Here is a 19753-nt window from a genome sequence, read left to right as displayed (position 1 = left end):
AACCTGCAATCCTAAGTACCAGGATTACAGGCGTGCACCACCACACCGGCTCACGATTTGTCCCGTACCATGTCGGTTCTCTCAGTCACCCCGTGTGGCAGATGAATCACCTGTCTCAGATAAGGCTCGGGCTGACGGTCACGTGCCCACGGCTGACCCGGCAGGGGCCCAGTAGGAACGGACACTCTGGCTGACTGGCCCCAGGCCTCTGGCCCGGCCCAGAAGGAAGAGCCAATGAGTAAGGACGATGAGTGCTGAAGCCGTGCCCCTGAGGTCAGGGCTGAGCGGCCTAACTGCAAGGGCCGGGTGGGGAGGGAGGTGGTCGGGAGCGAGGCTTTGATGCGCGCCCAGAGGCAGCGGCAGGCCCTGCAGTGGCTCATTAAGCCCGTGCATGAGCCTCACACTTCCCGCTGCCCTGAAAGCCACCAGGCCTCGGCACAACCCCAGCATCTTTTAAATCGCAGTTTGGCTCCCAGGCTAAAGAGGCCATTGACTCGGGATTCGGGCTCGCTGTGTTCGAGTTGAAGGCAGACGGCGCTGAGGCCGTGGCTCTGAAGCCGCAGGAGGGAGGAGAAGGTCAGGTGCCTGCAGGATCCGGGCATCTGCTCCTGTACAGGAGCTGTTCTCAAAACTACTGCACCTGGGGTCAGCTGAGGACAGGCTTCAAGCTCAGATTCCAGGGCCCCACCTGGTGGGTCTTGGGGAGCCACTGAGCCTGCATTTCCTGTGCCAGCTCCCTGGCTCCCTGGGTGTGTGTCAATCTCCCTCGGCCACACAGAAAGCGCTGGGGCTGGTGGGAGAACTTCCGCGTGTTCTCCGTGCGGCAAACCGGTGCTCTGGAAAGGAAGCAAGCCTGCCGGAGAGGAGCCTCGGCTGCTCAGCAGCTCTCAGGATTGCTGCTTCGTTGCTTGGGCTGCTCTAAAGAAATACCATATAGAGGCCGGGCGTGGTGGCGCACGCTTGTAATCCCAGCGTTTGGGAGGCTGAGATCAGAGGATCGCGGTTCGCCAGCAGCCTCAGCTACTTAGTGAGGCTCTTTGCAACTCACTGAGACCCTGTTTCAAAAATAAAGAATAGCCGGGCGTGGTGGCGCACGCTTGTAATCCCCGCACTTGGGAGGCGGAGACAGGAGGATCGCGCAGGTTCGAAGCCAGCCGCGCGCGCTGGCTTAGGAGACCCTGTTTCCAAAATATAAAATAGGTCTGGGAGTGTAGCCCGGAGGTAGAAGGGTTTCCAGGAACCCCAGTACCACTGGAAAAAAAAAAAAGAAAGAGGGCTGGGGGTGTAGCTCAGAGGAGGCATGCCCCTGGGTTTCAACCTCAGTACCACACACACAAAAGAATCCTACACAGTTGGCCATGGTGTCACACGCCTGTAACCCCAGTCCTTGGAAGGCTGAGACAGGAGGACCGCAGGTTCAGGACAGCTTCAGCTCCCTAGCGAGACTCTCTTTCAAAACATAAAATAAAAAGGGGCGGGAGATGTGGCTCAGAGGTAGAATGCCCCTGAGCTGTACCAAGAGAAATGAAGGCCGGCCACCGGTTGGGTGGCTTTGGCAAGGGACATTTCTTCCTGTGGCTTGCAGTCTGGAAGTCCAAGGTGCAGGTGCAGTGTGCGTGGATTCTGCGAGGACCTCCTCCTGTCCTCACCAGCCAGAGGGATGGGAAGCCAGCTCTCTGGTGTGTCCTCCAGTGCGGGCACTAGTCTCATAATGGGCTCCCTTCATGACCTCATCTAGTCACCCTCAGAGTCTCCCCTGCAACGCCATTCCACTGGGCGGCTAAGGGCGTTCACAAATGATTGGGGGGCGACGCAAACCGGAGCAATGTCTTTCTCAAGCTCAGGCCAAGTTCGCCACCTCCTACCACCCCTCTTGGCTGTGTATCTGTTTCTGGGGCTCCCTAGAATGGCCCGCTCCCCGTTCTACACGACAGCCCTGCAAACCCCCCGAGTCAGACACTGTTTCTGCGCAGACATCAGCCCCTGGGGCCGAGCTCCGGGTATCAAGGCTGGAGCCAGCCTCGCAGGGACAGCGGTCCAGCCTGATGCTGTGACCTCGGCCAGTTGCTGAATACTCTACCTGATTCATGATCACGGAGATCTGTCCATTTGAACTTGATTTCTATGTATTTTTAACAAAATCTTGAACATGCCCATGAGTGCCAACCGATCATTATTCCAGTAAAAATAACACCAACCCCACTGCCGTGCGCCCCGCCCCAGCCGGCGAAGACACCAGCCGGCGGAGCGCATCCCAGGCTGCCCCGCAGTACCTGCTCGACAGCCTATGTGGAAGCGATAGGGTCCTGGCGGCCCCACCCGAGCAGCACAGTGCAGGACTTAATTTGCAATCGAGCACAAAATCAAAGGCTCTGCCAACCGAGGAACCCTGGGCCTGGAAAACCACCTGCAAGAGCACTGTTAGGTAAATTTCCAGAGAAGGTAATTAAGAAATTCCCACTGCCCAAACCCAGCAGCAAGACGCGCAGCTCTGGAGCTTGAAGCTCACCCGGGATGCGGTTGCCCCAGCGAGTCCCGCACCGCAGCCAGCAGGGAGGTCTGCGGGGGGATCGCGGGCGCCCCCCAGGCTCCCCCCAGCACGCCCTCCGGCGCCCCTGGGCTGGTTTGTGTTGTCAAAGAGACAGGAAGCCGTAAATGAGCTCGCTGCTCTAAATGGGGGGTGAGATTAATATACAAATATATAGACCTCTCTGAGATCTAGGAAGTGCCGATTAATATTTATCAAGTACCCACGGCGTACGTGAGACCGAGAATCAACATGCAAAGCCCACCTCGCCGCCACTGGCAAGCCTCCCCTCGGGTCACCCCACGAGTCTACGCGCGGATAGACGCTCTGTGCACTGGGGGCGCATGCTCCACTGGGATAACACAGGATATATATATAGTACTGGGGATGGAACCCAGGGGCATTCAACCTCCAAGCTCCACCCCTTTTATTATTTATTTATGTATGTATTTATTTTTGCAGTACTGGGGATGGAACCCAGGGGCATTCTACCTCCAAGCTACACCCCCAGCCCTATTTTTTATTCTTTATTTTTTGAAACAGGGTCTCACTCACTGAGTTGCAAAGGGCCTCACTAAGAAGCTGAGGCTGTCCACAAACCGCGATCCTCCGGTCTCAGCCTCCCAAATGCTGGGATTACAAGCGTGCACCACCACGCCCGGCTTCACCTCTTCTTATTTTTATTTTGAAACAGTGTCTCACTAAATTACCAGTACTGGCCTTGAACCTATGATCTTCCTGTCTCAGCCTCCCAAGTATTGGGACGACGGGCATGTGCCACCATGCTCAGCACAACGGAGGATTCTTTTTTGTTGTGTTTTGCAGTACTGGGGATGGAACCCAGAGGCATTCTACCTCTGAGCTACACCCCCAGCCCTATTTTTATCCTTTATTTGGAAACAGGGTCTCACTAAGTTGCGGAGGGCTTCACTAAGCTGCTGAGGCTGGCTTCTAACCCGGGATCCTCCTGCCTCAGCCTCCCAAGTGCTGGGATTACCAGCGTGCGCCACCACGCCCGGCTATAATGTAGGATTCTTGGCTAGGCATCCTCAATACATGTCCTCCACTGGGGGATGGTGCAGACACAGCCCAGATGGGGCTCCCCTTCACAAAGACCCCTTCAAAGGGCCTCTACCGCTAACTCCTTGGCTCTCCCTTGAGCTTGAAGGAACAGTCCCGCTCTTCATGGAAAGTCGGCACTGGAGGCGGCGCAGTGGTGCGCGCCTGCCACCTAGCACGTGGGAGGCTCAGAGAGGAGCACGGGAGGCTCACAGCCAGCCTCAGCACTCAGCAATTTAGCAAGGCTCTGTTTCAAAATGAAAAATAAAATGTGGCTGGGGTGTAGCTCAGAGGTAGAACGCCCCTGGATTCAATCCACAGCACAAAAAAAAAAAAAAAAAAAAAAGTCAGCACCTGCCATGACCTCTACGTCCTGGTATTCTAACCAGGATGGGCCTCGGCAGGGCTGGGGGCAGATTGAATATCCTGCCGCCCACCGGTAGGCTGAGCCCCTCCGGCGGATGCCTCAGGGCCCCCTCCCAGAAGAGAACGGAGCCGACTCTCTCGGATAGGGGGGGTCTAGAAAGAGAGGGACACCCCTTCCCGGCAGCTTAGCTTGTCACCGGGCTTGTTGACAACCCCACTGGAAACAGACCCCGCCGCCTCTGGGAAGCGCGCCCAGCCGCTGCTTTCTCAAGACAGTTTTTGAAAGGTGAGAAGTCTGGAAAACACGCAGGCTGCCACCCCTGGCCCATCACACCGAGGGAGAGGGCCCCGGGCAGGGCGAGCCGCGCTGACGGGCCTCCTCACCTGGCCCCGTGGTGCACCGTCTCCAATTAAATCAAAATGGTTTGTTTTTAATGGTCTTTTACACTGACAAGTGGGCGATCATTTTGGACCCACTAGCTGTCAGGGAACCGAGGCAAATCCTCCGTTGATAATGCCCAACGCTTCCAATTAGGAGCCGCGGCCGCTCCTGGCGCGCTAACGATTCCCCAGCCGCCCCCCAGGCCCCTTTGGCGCGCCTGTTTCTTCTGCTTCCTCCGCCGCAAATTACTGACACAAAACGGAAGGCCCCTCGTCTCCGCCGCCACGCCAGGCCCGGGCCCTGTTGGGTTTAATGAGCCGATGGAAGTTTCGTGGCTCCGGCGCTAAATTCTTTTCTTGTTTGACAGCTGCTCGGCTAAGGCGAGTGTTGACCTTATAAAAGATTTAGTGCCCCTCGTTATTTTCTGTCAGGTTTCACAGGTGATGGCTGGGCGGCGATCATTTGCATTCCGGGGTGCGTGCACACGCGTGTGAGCCGGGGCTGGGGGTGGAGAGGGGAAAGGACGGGAAGGGGTCCTCCTCTCTCCACATCACACCTGGCCGCCGCTGCGCCGGGGCCTCTGGCTTGCCATTCTTCTGGAGCCCGGGGATTTCAGAGGAAAACCAAGACGTAAGGCCGAGGTGACAGGTGGCCGCATGACTCCAGGGAGCGCAGGCAGAGCCGCAGGAGCAAGTCCAGAGGCCGGGCCGCGGCCATGGTCACGGCCCGGCCCCCGACAGGTGCAGGACCACCCCAGCTGGACTGGTGGCCGAGGCCGGCTTTGGGGTCACCCTCCGGGTTTCACGGAGGGAGGGGCTCACGCTTTTCCCACAGGCCCCAGTTAAAGTATCACTGGCAAATTCCCCGCCCTGGCTCTGTACCCGGGGCATGAGGTCATGGTTCTGAAAAGCAAAACCACTAAGAACTAATACGTGGCACATCTCATTCTCCTTGAGATGGTCGTGGGGCGTTTCTTAGTCCTTCTTTGGTCCCCGCACCCATGCCAAATTGGGAGGGCTCTGGAACTAACAAGGCTCCGGGGAGCCCCGCGGGCCCTGCGCCAGCCCGCCGCCTCCCTCTCTTTCTCTAATCTCTTCCCTGGCTCCCGCCTCGCTGCTGACCATCCCAGGTGCTGGTGACCCACAGAGGAAGACAGAGTGACAGCCCCGCGGATGGCCATCACCATAGGAGCCTCTGCCTTGTTCACGGCACTGTCTCCCACCCGTGCCTGTGGCAGACCTTGCTAATCAATTCCCGCATCCTTTCTTCACGAGCCCAGACTTGTCTGGGAATATTTTGTAATAGAATGCGGCCATCAGCCACCGCCGGCCTATTTAGAGAGCGTGCTCGAAATGAAATGGCACCTCCGAGCCACCCCTGCCTCAGAGGGACTGTTTAAATTTTTAAATGAATTCTTAAGTATTCTTAAATTCTCTTTTTTATGCTGCACTAAGATGATATTTATTTAAAGAGAAATAAAATACAGCATACTAAAGAAAAACAGATAAATTGGAGTTCACCAAAATTAAAAACTTTTGAGCTATAAATGATACTATCAAGAAAGTAGCCAGGCGTGGTGGCGCACGCTTGTACTCCCAGCATTCGGGAGGCTGAGACCGGAGGATCGCAGTTCGCCGACAGCCTCAGCTACTTAGTGAGGCACTCCGCAATTTAGTGAGACCCAGTTTCAAATTACAAGAATAAAATCTAGGGCAGGGGGTGTGGCTCAGAGGTCGAATGCCCTGGGGTTCCATCCCCAGACCCCCAAAAAAAGAAAAGAAAAGAAAAGAAAGTAAAGCCAGGTGTGGTGGCGCACGCCTATGATCCCAGTACTTGGGAGGCTGAGACAGGAGGATCGCAGGTTCAGGGCCAGCCTCAGCTACTTAGTGAAGCCCAGTTTCAAAGCAAAAAAATAAAATAGGGCTGGGGATATATCTCAGAGGTAGAATGCCCTGGGTTCAATCCCCAGTACTGCGCGCGCGCGCGCACACACACACACACACACACACACACACACACACACACCCACCCAAAAAAGAAGAAAAACAGAAGGAAAAAAGGAAGCAGCTGGGCAGATGGTACACACATGTACCTGGGAGACTGAAACAGGATGGTCACAGGTTTGAGGCCAGCCTCAGCAACTTAGCAAGACCCTGTTTAAAAGCTTACAAAAAAATATTTTTAAGGGGTTGGGGTATAGCTCAAAAGTACAATGCACCTGGGTTCAATCCCCAGTGTAAATAAATAAATAAATAAAATAAAAAGGGCTGAGGGTACAGTTCAGAAGTAGAATGCCCCTGGGTTTAATCCCAGGACCACAAAATAAAAACATTAATTTTTTAAAAAGAAAGAGAAAAAAGCTATAAAATGGGAGAAAATAGTTGCAAATCATATACCGGATACAGAACTTCTATACAAACTCCATAACAAACGATAAATACCCCAACTTCAAAATGGGGACATGATCCGAATCGACCTGCCTCCACGGGCGACACACAGATTGCCAGTCAACACACGGGAAGAGGCTCAGCTTCACTAGCCACAGAGAAATGCGAGTCCAAGCCACAGCGAGATGCCCCCTGGCGCCCGCTAGGACAGCCACGGCGGAAGGACAGACCATCCCGAGGGCGGGCGAGCACGCACACGTCTTGCTGGTGTAAATAAAACACCATGCGGCCACTTTGAAAAAGACTTTGGCAGCCCCCAAAGGGCAGAGTCCCATCTGGCCCAGCAATTCTGCTCTTGGGTATCCGCCCAGGCGAAATGCAGACACCCAGCCACACACATGTGCACACAAATCTTCCCAGCCACGTACGCGTGAGTAAAAACTGGAAACAAGTTAAACTCCACCGGCAGGTGGTGGATAAGCAAGATGTGGCCATCCATGGGACGCAATATTATTCACCCAGGAAAAAGGAATGGGGGCCTGATCCTCGCTACGGCCTGGATATACCTAGAACACATGGTAAGGAAGGAGGCCCATCACGGGGGACCACAGCGTGTGATTCCAGGGATACTGGGCAGAATGGGCCAGTTCACAGAGACAGGAAAGAGATGAGTGGCTGTCGGGGTGGGGCGGGGAGGGGAAGGGAGTGAGCACTAGTGGGCACGAGGTCTCTTTGGAGGCTGATAAAAACGTGCTGAGCTTAGACTGTGACTGTGAAGAGACTGTGACTTCTATCCTTTGAATGGGTGAATCTTACGGTATCTACATTATATCTCAATAAAGCCATTACAAAAACCGGGTGTGGTGTTGCAGACCTCTAACCCAGTCCTTAGGAGGCCGAGACAGGAGGATGGTAGGGTCAAGGCCAGCCTCAGGTACTTAGTGAGGCCCTCAGCAACTTAGCGAGATCCTACTGCAAAATAAAAATATAAAACAGGACCGAGCTGCTCGGAGGTAGAATGCCCCTGAGTTCGCTCCACACTGTCCCTTCGGCCTCTCATTGGCCGGATCCTAACACACTGGGCCTGGAGCAGCGGCGGGGCTTGCCCTGCGGGTCCGCGGCAGGTGCAGGCTCACACCCACGTCTGCTCAGACATATTTTCACCGGGCCGTTTTGATGCCAACTGCTGCTGGCTGGCCTTGGGGATGATCCAGAGGCCTCAGTATGGCTTCTGGAAATAGCAAACCCATTCTCCTATTCAGAGGCACAAAGCTCAGGTTTTCCTCTGCCCCGGTAAGTCTCTGAGGAGCACAGACCCGCCGGCTTCTTGCTTGGGCGCTGTGGCTTGATAGCTATGCTTCCTGGGGGGGGGGGGGTCTTTTTTCTTTTCTTTTTTTTTTTTTTGGTACTGGGGTTCCTGGAAGCCCTTCTACCTCCGGGCTACACTCCCAGACCTATTTTTTTTAATATTTTTTATTTGGAAACAGGGTCTCTTAAGCCAGCGAGATCCCCCTGTCTCCGCCTCCCAAGAGCGGGGATTACAAGCATGGGCCACCACGCCCGGCTCCTGGGGGGATCTTAACCTTCCGGGACCTCATTCCCCCGGCCTGTCAAAGGAGGGTGGTCCCCCTGTCACCCCTCCTGCAGAGGGTGGCGGCTCCTCCCGCTCACCGGGCTGCATCCTGTAGTTTCTGGGGCAACCTAAGACCCGTGTGTGGGGCAGCGAGTCTGCGTTTCGCAGCCCGGGTTTGGATAGTCTTTGAAGCCACAGCGTGTGTCTGTAGGAGGGTCAGGCTCTGTGTCCTTGTTCCATCTATTTTTGGAACACAGAGAAATTAGAGCCAGTAGAAGAATAACAATTTAGGAGACCAGATGTCTCGGGAGAGATGGCTACCTCATTAATTACTTACGCTACAACCTGCTAAGTCAAAGCCGAGGACCCGCCCGCTCCCCGCCGGGGTCTCGCCGGATCCGTGTTCTGCTGTGGCCTCTGACCTCCAGCTGCCCCGCACTTGACAGAAATTACTGACCTGGGACTGATCCATAATTTCCAAGGGCCTCTCATTAGAGGAGACGGCCTCTCAATCTTTACAGGAAAATCTCCCAGTCACCTAGCACTTGGCACTTAAAAAAAAAAAAACTAAACTAAAATTTCTGTGGCTGTCATTTTTCCCCCCTAAGCTCTTTGGCAGATTTTTTTTTCCTATTTTCCTCTTAAAAAGGAAAAAAAAATCTGGCTATCTTCCTTCTGAGCCACATTTTTGCCTTCTTAGAGCCCAGACCTGCCTCGGGAAGGCCTGGAGCTGGGGCCATGGTGCGGCTCAGGAGAGGGTCGAGAGCCCGCCGAGCCAGCAGTAGGGTGGGTCACGGGCCAGGACCCACAGAAAAGCTGCCTGCCTGTGCGTCTGCGCGCAGTGGTGGGTTTGGGCTTTCTTGACTGACCACTGTGGACACGTGTGTGTGTAAACACAGAGCAAACCCACTGCCCTGTTCCCCCGCCCGCATCTGATGCTGTCTGACACCCCCACTTGTACAGCGGGAAGGAGAAGAAACAGAAATACTGCTCACTCGGAAGCAAAAGGGCCAGAGCAGGGTGCAGGGGTGCACGCCTGTCATCCCAGGCCTTGGGAGGCTGAGACGGGAGGACTGCAGCCTAAGACCAGTGTCGGCAGCTTGAGGAGATCCTCTATAGTGCAGCAAGACCCCATTTCAAAAGAAAAAATAAAACGGGTGGAGTGGGGGATTGTACCGGGTGTGGTGGCGCACGTCTGTAATCCCAGTACTTGGGAAGCCGAGACAGGAGGATCACAGGTTCAAGTACAGCCTCAGCAAGTACTGAGACTCTCGTCAATCTAGTGAGAACCTGTTTCAAAATAAAAATTAAAAGGGCTGAGGGTGTAGCTTAGAGGTAGAATGTCCCAGGTTCAATCCCCAGTAACAACATCAAAAAGAGGACCAGAGACGGCCAGCCCAGCCCAAAGCCGCTATCATGTGCCAGGGGAAGATGGCCGCCACCTGCCTCCAGGTGGAGCGTCCGGGCCTTGGGTATGTTCTTAGGCATACAGTGAATTTAAGGGCAACATTCCAGGGGTTTATTATAAGCCAGTGTCCCAAGCCACTGGCTGCTCAGCGTCATTTGACAACAGCACTCTAGTCAGGTGGAACCACACACCAGTCTCCAGCAGACGAAACCCACAGAGCGCAGGGACGCTTCCTAAGCTGTGTGGGGAGAAGCACTTCCGCCCTGCTAGGCCACGCTGGCCTGCTCCCGTCACCTCCCCAAAGAGTCAGAAAGCCCCTCGCCTTGTGTTTTCATTCTGGAGAGAGAAAAAGACAACGCCGTAGCGACTGGAGGAGCTCGGCACCGCCATGCAGAGATGTCCAAGGCCAAGATGACTGAGTCGTGGGGGTTCAAAACTCATCAGCGGACACCCCCCTGGTGTCCGTTCACTGCTGGGCTGTTGGTGGCCAGGCAGGCGGGTGGGGGACCTCGGGGACTCTACACGCGTCCCTCGTGCCTTCCCTCTCTGCTTCCTGCCACCATACCCTGAGCTCCATGACCGCGCCTAACGTGGACCGAAAACTCCAGACCTGTGAGCAAATACATCTTCTTTTTCCTCTAAGTTGCGGTCGTCAGGTATTTTGGGTCACAGCGATGAGAACGCTGACTGAAACACAGACAAGACAATTCCTCCCCTTCTCTCCCTAGGCTCAGATACCCCCCGCCCCCTCCGGGCAAAGCTGGGAGCCCTTCCGTCCCCGTCGGTCTGTTTGAATAGATTCACACATGCTTGAACAAGATGGAATAGTTTTGTATGTTTAAATTTTCCCTCTAAATGGCATCCTGCTTATGTTTCATTCTTGTAACTTTTTCTATAACTTTTTTTCATACGGCCTTGCATTTTGGGGACTTAGACTGTCTGTTCAGGTGGATCAGGAGCAGTGCTGGTCAGTAGAACCCTGGTCATTACACGTGGGGCTACTGAGCACGGACAACGTGGTCGGGGCCACTGAAGAACTGACGTTTTGTATGCATGTGGTGCTGGGGATTGCACCCAGGGCCATTCTTCCTCCAAGCTATATGCCTAGCTCTTTATATTTTTATTTTGAAACAGTCTCACCAAGTTGCTGAGGCTGGTCTCCAACCTCTGACCCTCCTGCCTCATCCCCTCAAGTACTGGGATCACGGGGGTGCCACCGCACCTGCCCAGGAACTGACTTTTCTATTTAATCTTAGCACATTGAGATGTATCAGCCACAGGGCCAGAGGCCACCATGTTGAATGGTCACCATCGACCTTCACGTGCCCGGGCCCTGCTGGTGGATGCTACAGCCTCCAGCACGCAGCGTCGCATCACGCTAGGGTCAGGTCACCTGTACACCTTCCTGAGTGGATGTGTTTAGAAGTTTCTCCAGGTATACATGTAAAGATGGACCTGTTGGCTCATGGGGTATGCACATCCCTCCAGCACCAGGTCCCTCTCAAAGTGGCCACGCCATTAACACCCTCACCAGCAGTGTGTCAAAGCTCCCATTTCTAATGTCAGACCATTACTACTATTACCAATCTAATAGTTGTGAGATGACATCTCCTCACTTTCCCCTTCCTTCCTTCCTTCCTCCCTCCCTCCATTCCTCCCTCCCTTCCTTCCTTCCTTTTTATTTTCTTGGCATGATACTGGAGGTTGAACCCAAAGGCGCTCTAGTACTGAACTACACCCTCAGCCCTTTTACTTTTTATTTTGAGACAAGTTTTCATTCCACTGCTCAGGCTGGCCTTGAACTTGCCATTCTCCTGCCTCAGCCTCTCAAGTGCTAGGATTACAGGCATGCACCACCTCACCGGGCTTTAAAACAAAATTTAAAAATGCCTGAGAGTGAACACACCCACACCCCCCCCACACACACACACGCAAAAAGAAGAGGAAGCAGAAGCAGAAGATGAAGAAAGAAGGGGAGGAAAGAAAGAGAGAGAAAGAGAAGTAACAAATGTAACTGGTACGATCTCTTGGGAATTTAAACACATACTTACAGATAACAGGGACCAAATAAGAAACCAAACGGAAATTAGGTTAAAGAGAACTGAACAAAACCAAACACACTCAAAAACTGGTGCGATGAGGTAAAGGACAGTTCCCATAGCTGCTGAAGCTGCTGTGGGAACGCTAATGTTAGAAAAGTAAAGACGGAAGGCTAGCTGGCTAGGCAGACAGCTCCAGGTGCTAGAGGAAGAGCAATGGCAGAACTCAGAGAAAGCGGAGGAGGCTGATAAACTCAAGGCAAAATTAATTAATCACGGAAGGTGCGATCAAGGGTCCTCACCAAGGAAGAGTGGGCTCATCAAAAGGCGATTACGGCGGGACATGGTGGCGCGCACTCGCGATGCCAGGACCGGGAGGCTGAGGCAAGAGGATCCCAGGTTTGCGGCCAGCCTCAGCTACTTAGTGAGGCCCTCTTCAACTTAGCGAGACCCTGCTTCAAAATAAAGAATAAAAAATAGGGCTGGGGGTGTAGCTCAGAGGTCAAATGTCCCTGGGTTCCATCCCCAGTACTGAAAAAAGAAGTTGATCACAGCTGGGTGTACTGGTGCACGCTTGTAATTCTAGTACTTGGGAGGCTGAGACAGGAGGATAGCAGGTTCAAGGCCAGCCTCAGCAACTTAGCAAGACCTGGTTTCAAAATAAAATGAAATAGGGCTCAGAAGTAGAATGTCATTGGGTTCAACCCCCAGGATTGTAAAATATAAAAAAAAGAGGATTTGAAAATTACAGATAGTCTGGAAGTAGTGGGGAATTGAACCCACGGCTCTCCAGGGTGGGCAGTGGCAGAGGAAGGCTATGAGCTGGACACGGCCTCAGCTCTGTGTGTGGGCTCACGGGAGCCCAAGAGCCTTGGGCTTTCCACCCTCAGCTGGAGAGAGTTGGATTCCTCCATCCCTGACCTCAGAGCCTGACCGTTTATTCCAACCGGGCTGCAGAGAGGCGAAGGAGGTCCCTGGGGAGGGATACCTACAAACCTGTCCAAGGGCTGAAGCCTGCGCCCCGCCTGCCTCTTCTCACCCCCCAGCTTTCCTGTTGACACATTTGCCCACCTTCCTCCCACCTGGGGCTGCGCTCCATCCCTCCTGCCTGGGCAGGCTCCCCCATCCTCCCTAGAGGGCCTCCCTGCCCCCATTCGGTGAGATCTGCGCCCCGCGCGATCCTGGTCAACCCCTCCTGCAGGACTGTCATTTGATCAGTGCTCGCCTCGTGTGTCTGGCGACCACGCATGACAGCTCACGGACCACGCGGACCAGGGCCTGGCCCATCTGCCTCCATTGCTCACTGGCTGGTGTTCCCGGGGCTGTGCGGGGTGAAAGCACCCTACGGGGAATCGGTGGCAGAGGAATTCTGCGTGAGACTTCTCCCCATCTTCTAGGCTCTCAGTTTTGGAATCTTTCTAGAACATTCTGCCGCAGCCATGGGTCATGCTGTGTCTGGGGTGCTCCCTGCTCCTGCCTCCGGAGGTGGAAAGGAAGTGAGGGTCGTGGGAATTCATGGGGCACCTGGGAAATCCTCCTGTGAGCAGTGTTATTTAGATCTGCCCAGTGCTCCCTCTTAAACATTCATTTACTTATTTATTTACTGATTTATTTATTTATTTTGGGTACTGGAAGTTGAACCCAGGGGCATTCTTCCTCCGAGCTACACCCCCAACCTTTTTTAAATTTTGAAACAGGGTCTTGCTAAGTTGCTAAGACTGACCTCGAACCCACCATCCTCCCGTCTCAACCTCCCAAGTACCGGATGGCCGGCGCGCGGCGCGAGTGCTGTGTTTAAAGTGGACTGGTGGCCTGCGCGGGCCCGGCCGCCTCTCGCGCGGGCTCCCGGGGCCGCTGGCGGGCTGAGGCACTCGGCTCCTGTTTACCCGCATTGACCTTAGAGCTACTCAGCTCCATTCAGCAAAGCTGTCTCCTGCCAAAGCCGTTACAGTTTCTTAGCTCGAGGCAGAGACAGACCGCAGATGGCTTAATTTAGAAGCATCTCAGAAGGAATTTCTTGCTCTAAGGCTCTTTATCCATGGACTCCGGGGGGCCGCAGGGTCGTGACCACATAGGGGCTCCAGGCCTGACTTGTGCCGGGGCTCCCCGCGTGAGGCGAGCTGCTGTTTTTGGAGGGGGAGTGCGCCTGTGAGGGACGGAAGACGGCACCTTCACCCACTGGCTCAAGGAGCATTTACCAAGAGAGGGTGAGCCAGGTGCCATGGAGCTCAGGGTCCTGAGTCCTGCGGCCCTGGGTAGAGTCTGTGAAACCGGGGCGAGTGATGGAACCTTCTGGAACCCTTGTTTTCCCTTCTGCAAAATGGAGCTGGTCCCGGCGTTGAACTCATCTCCCATTCTGAGGCTGCTATGCAATCAACGCGCAGCGCCTGGCACCCAGCACGTGCGTCCCAGCCGCAGTGTCGCTGGTGAGGAGCCAGAGAGCCCGCACCTCAGGTGAGCCACCGTCCTAAGACACCTGTGGGAGCAGGAAGCCGTGGACGTGACACAGGCTCCACGATTTCTGTCCCCCTCCTGTCAGTCCAGAGCAGCTGAGCACGAAGCAGGCATCAGAATGTGTGTGGCCTGTCCGTGGGGTGTGCCTCCAGGCCCAACACACCCCTTTAGAAAACCCAGAGTGAGCGGGGCGTGGTGGCGCACGCTTGTAATCCCAGCATTCGGGAGGCGGAGACCGGAGGATCGTGGTTCACGGACAGCCTCAGCTACTTAGTGAGGCCCTCCGTAACTCAGTGAGAGCCTGTTTCAAAATAAAGAATAAAAAAATAGGGCTGCAGGGGCGTGTCCCTTGGAGGTAGAATGCCCCTGGCTTCCATCCCCACTGCTGGGGGGAAAAAAAGGAAAAGCAAAACAGAGTGCTCTGGGCATGGTGGTACACGCCTGTAATCCCAGTACTTGAGGCTAAAACAGGAGGATTGCAGGTTCAAGGCCAGCCTCAGCAACTTAGCAAGGCCCTATTTCAAAATAAAAGCGTGTGCGTGCGCGTGTGTGTGTGTGTGTGTGTGTGTGTGTGTGTGTGTGTGTGTGTGTGTTACTGGAGAGAGAATCCAGGGGCATTCTACCTCTAAGCTACATCCCCAGCCCTATTTTCTTCTTGTATTTTGAAACAGGGTTTCACTGAGTTGCTGAGGCTGGCTGCAAACCTGTGATTCTCCAGTCTCAGCCTCCCAAGTACTGAGATTCCAAGCCTGTGCCACTATGCCTAGCTCAAAATAAAACAATTTAAAAGGGGCCGGGGGTGTAGCTCAGTGGTAGGGCACCACTGGGTTCAATCCCCAGTACCAAGCAAACAAAAATGCAAAGCAAAATAGAACTGTTCACCCCCAAAAGCAGCAGAGCTCAAGGAAACTTGAGAACAAGCGCAGAGTTGCCATTGGTCTGACACTGGATTCGCAGGCGGCCGCTGATGACGGCGCACATCAGACTCCACGTGGTAAATGGGCGCAACTTTTGCACATCAATTATATCAATAAGGATTGATTTTTTTGAATGTGGTTCTGGGGATTGGACTCAGAGGCGTTCTACCTTGGAGCTATACACCCAGCCCAATTTTTCATTTTTTATTTGGAAACAGGGCCTCACTAGGTTGATGAGCCTCACTATTTGCAGAGGCTGGCCTTGAACCTGAGATCCTTCTGGCTCAGCCTCCCCAGTCCTGGGATTACAAGCGTGTGCCACCATGCCTGGCTGGCAGGTTACTAACTTAAAAAAAAAAATAAAAGGAAAAATTATTATGACGGGGGTACAGAACATGGAAAGGCCTGCTGACCTAGCGTGAAGCGTTTTGTAAAATCGGACATAAGTTATTCCGCAAAAGCAAACACAAGAGCCTGGTGAGCAGCCACCAGGACGCGACTGCTGCCAGCCTGAGTGCCTCCAAACCCGCGGGCGGCTTGGAACGAGCCCCGGGGACGCACCGCGCCAGCCCTACTGAACGTCTCCAGCTGCCTTGGGAGTGCAGGCGTCAGGAAAATGGAGTCAAGCCGTCGGGCAGAGGGGACACAGGGTGTCCTCTGAAAGCCCTGCGGCTGCCTGTCTCCTAGCGCCTCCCTCTTCTCCATGACTCCACAAGGCTCCCGGGAGCTGCGTTTTATGGAACTGGCACCTGAGCTGAGGACAGATCATCGTCTGCTCACATGGGTTGGGCACCAGATATTCAGCCCCGGGGCCAGGGGGGCGTCAGGTGTCCACGGCAGGGCCCCGCCTCCCTGGACCACGCGGGCGAGGCTCTCCTGAAACCCTGGGCGGGCCGCAGGCAGGATGGCTCCAGGAACACTGCCACAGTGGTCCATCAAGGGACTTGGAGAACGCCACAGCCTCCTGAAAGGGTCTGCACTTCGGGGGATGTAAGGACGTGTGGGGACGTAAGGACTTCGGGGGATGTAAGGACGTGTGGGGACGGTGTTTGCCAGAGGAAGGGGGTGTCTGCGGCTTTCCCCAGCCCCTAGGGAGTAGAGCATGGTCATTCAGGGACAACTCAGTCTGCTCAACACCACTTGACTTCACAGGTGCCCCATGAGCTCCCTCGACCCCCACCTCCTTTCCACCTCGGGAGGCAGGAGCAGGGAGCACCCCAGACACAGCATGAGCATGGCTGCGCCAGAATGTTCTGAAGGAATCCAAAACTCAGAGCCTAGGAGATGGGGAGAAGTCTCACACAGAATTCCTCTGCCACCGATTCCCCGTAGGGCCAGGCCTGAACCAAGCCTTGCTCTGAGACCCAGTCTCCTTACCTGTAGCGACGGGCCATCCCAGTCTAATGCTGCTGCACTGTGGGCACAGAAACTTTCCCCTGCAAGTTGTGTGGCACCTCATTGCGGGCCTTCTTCTCCCCTCTGCCCACTCCTCCTCCTCTTCTTCTTCACCAGGAATTGAATCCAGGGGCATTCCACCTCTGAGCTATCCTCTCTCTCTCTCTCTCTCTCTCTCTCTCTCTCTCTCTCTCTCTCTCTTTGCAGAACTGGGGGGTTGAACCCAGGGGCATTCTACTGAGCTACACCTCCAGCCTATTTATTTATTCTTTTTTTATTTTTATTTTTTATAAGTGGAACATATTGAGAGTGGTGTATTCTTTTGTTTTGTTTTTTGAAATAGGGTCTCACTGAGTTGTAAAGGGCCTCACTAAGTAACTGAGGCTGCCCACGAACTGTGATCCTCCTGTCTCAGCCTCCCACATGCTGGGATGACAAGTGTGCGCCATCACACCTGGCTTTCAACCCTATTATTTTTATTTTTATTTTTTTTTGTGGTACTGGTTCCTGGAAACCCTTCTACCTCTGGGCTATCCTCCTAGACCTAATATATATTTGGAAACAGGGTCTCCTAAGCCAGCGAGGCTGACTTCGATCCTCCTGTCTCCGCCTCCCAAGCACAGGGATTACAAGCGTGCGCCACCACACCTGTCTGTTTTTAATTTTGAAACAGGGTCTGGCTAAGTTGCCAAGACTGGCCTTCAACTGCAGCCCTCCTGTCTCAGCCACCGCGCCTGAATATGGCTATGTTCGTCCTTATTATTGTTCTAAGATCAAAGCAGCCGGACGAAGTGGGGAAGGGAAGAGTCTGGAGCGAGCCCCACCCACCTGCCCTTGCCTCTGTCCACAGGTGGGCGCCCATCTTGATACGTTCCCCACCGAGGCAGACCGCCAGAGAGCATTCAAAGCCCAGCAGGAAGAACGTGCGGTGCGCCAGGGCACCCTGCGGATGGGCAACTACACCCACCCCTAGCCCTCCCCTGCCAGGAGAGTGGACGGTGGAGACTCGCGAAGGACGACCTTCCCTCCCGGCTCCAGCGAGCCTCTCCCCGCAGCCTCTGACTCAGGTCCTAGGTTCCCGGTAAGATGCCCCTTACTGTACCCAAGGCCAGCTCACCTCGCCTGCAGCCCCGCACCCGCGGACCGGCCTCCCGGGGCAGGTCCACCTGCTCCCTTCTCCAGGCCTCGCCGACGAGACCGCACCCAAAGACAAGGCGGTTTTGCAGACCCCAGGCTCGGGAGCTCTGCCCGCTGGCGCGAAGAACCACCTGCGTGTTTCCTGTAGAAAGCGTGGCAGTGATGCGCTTCGAAGGCCTTCGTTTTATATTCCAAACATGAGTGTTAATTGCTCCTTTTGGACCGCCTGGTGTCTCACCACAGCAGAATGATCTCCCTGGGACCCAAGGTTCATCACCCAGGGCCAGCCCCGCCCCTCAGCGCCAGGGCCCGTCAATCAGGCGTCAATCAGGCGAGCGGGCGGGACTTCTCCACCAGGACTCACCGGATCCCAGAGGAGAGGGCCTTCCAGGAAGGGTGTTTCTTAATTCAATCTGTCTGCAGGTCCTTGGGTCCCTCCCTCCCCCAAATTCTATGCCGATCTATTTTAAATTTAAAAGGCTATTTGTCCTCTTCCTCCTGTGTCTTGTTTGTCAATCAATAAACCTCTGAGTGGTGAGTGAACTCCACGAGCTTGGCTGGATGCTGCCGCAGCCGCATGGAAACTTTCCAAGGTGTGCTGACTTCCAAGAGGTGCCCCACAGCGCCCCGCCCGCGTTAGGCCAGTTCTTCAGTCTCTAATAATATCTGTAAGTCAGGCATGGGGGTGCACGCCTGGCTTAGAAATCTTATTTAGAAGCACGTTTGGGAGGCTGAGACAGGAGGATTGCAGGTTCGCAGCCAGCCTCAGCTACTTAGTGAGGCCCGTTGCAACTCAGTGAGACCCTGTTTCAAAATAAAGAATAAAAAAAATAGGGCTGGGAGTATAGCTGGAAAGTAGAATGCCCCTGGGTTCCATCCCCAGTACCAAAAAATAAACAAATAAATAAAAAACAAAAAGCACATGCCTGGCGTCCCAGAACTTGGGAGGCTGAGAAAGAAGGATGGCAGGTTCAAGGCCAGCCTCAGCAAACTAGTGAGACTCTATTTCAAAACAAAATAATAAGCCGGGCGTGGCAGTCCACGCTTGTGATCCCAGTACTTAGGAAGCTGAGACGGGAGGATCGCAGTTCGAGGACAGCCTCAGCTACTTAGGCCCTCCACAACTTAGTAAGGTCCTGTTTCAAAATAAAGAACAAAAAACAGGGCTGGGGGTGTAGCTAGGAGATTGAATGCCCCGGGGTTCCACCCCCAATATTGCAAAGTAAAAATGAAATGAAATAGGACTGGGGAACCGCTTGGAATCCCGGTACTTGGAAGGCTGAGCTTGAAGGGTCATAGGTTCAAAGCCAGCCTTAGCGAGATAGTGAGGTTCTCAGAAATCTAGTGAGACTCTGTTTCCAAACAAAGAAATAAAATCAGGCTGGGGGCGTAGCTTGGGGGTAGAACGCGTCTAGGTTCAATCCCTAATACCCCCCAAATAAATAAATAAATAGGGCGGGGGTATATCTCAAAAGTAGAATGCCCGTAGATTCAATCCCCAGTATTACTACTACTACTACTACTACTAATAATAATAATAATAGTAATAATAAGGATGGTGATGATGATAGGGCCGGGGTGGGGGAGTGTAGCTTGGAGGCAGAATGCCCCTGGGAAGAATCCTTAGTTCCAAAATCAATAACATTTCTAGTCTGAGGATTCCCACGCGTTGGTCTTCAGCCCGGAGTTCTTCCTCAATTCCAGAGCCCTCCGTCCCACTGCCCGCCCGTCTCCACTTGGGGTCTGGTATTCAATCAGACCAGGTGTGGTTGCCCACCAACCCGCCTCCCACATCCTTCCATCTCACAAGGGAGACCCCTCCTGGAGCCAGTGACCCCTCTGGCTCTGCGCCCCGCTGCCTACCCACAACCGCAGCCAGAGCCAGCCCTCCCACCCCACGCCCACCACCCCAGGGAGCCCTCGCCCTGAAGGATGGTGGCGGGCTCCTGGACCAGCCCTGCTGCCCAGCTCTTCACAGCCTGCTGTCTGCCAGGCAGCCCTGGGGCGCTCAGGAGCTCCAATCCCTCCTGAAGGAGACCTGCGGTACTGCAGCGGGGAGGGCCGGCCAGCCTCCTCCTCCACCTCGGCCCCTTTCTGGGCTCTGTTCCG

The 19753-nt window shown here is 54.4% G+C and overlaps 1 protein-coding gene across 1 annotated transcript in view; it reads left to right on the top strand.

Moving 5' to 3' along the window:
- The window catches only part of CFAP77 (cilia and flagella associated protein 77), a gene marked incomplete at both ends in the record, with an annotated part of 136625 nt that extends 119145 nt beyond the window's left edge, over nucleotides 1-17480 (top strand). The window contains one exon of the mRNA XM_080709536.1: nucleotides 17358-17480. Coding sequence (XP_080565662.1) covers nucleotides 17358-17480 — 123 coding nt within the window. The remainder of the gene's footprint in view (nucleotides 1-17357) is intronic.
- Nucleotides 17481-19753: the final 2273 nt, after the last annotated feature.

The sequence above is a fragment of the Muscardinus avellanarius genome, assembly GCF_963383645.1.
Source record: "Muscardinus avellanarius genome assembly, chromosome: 13".
Lineage (NCBI taxonomy): Eukaryota > Metazoa > Chordata > Mammalia > Rodentia > Gliridae > Muscardinus > Muscardinus avellanarius.
The sequence above is the reverse complement of the archived record's forward strand: the minus strand, read 5'-3'. Positions and strand labels throughout refer to the sequence as shown.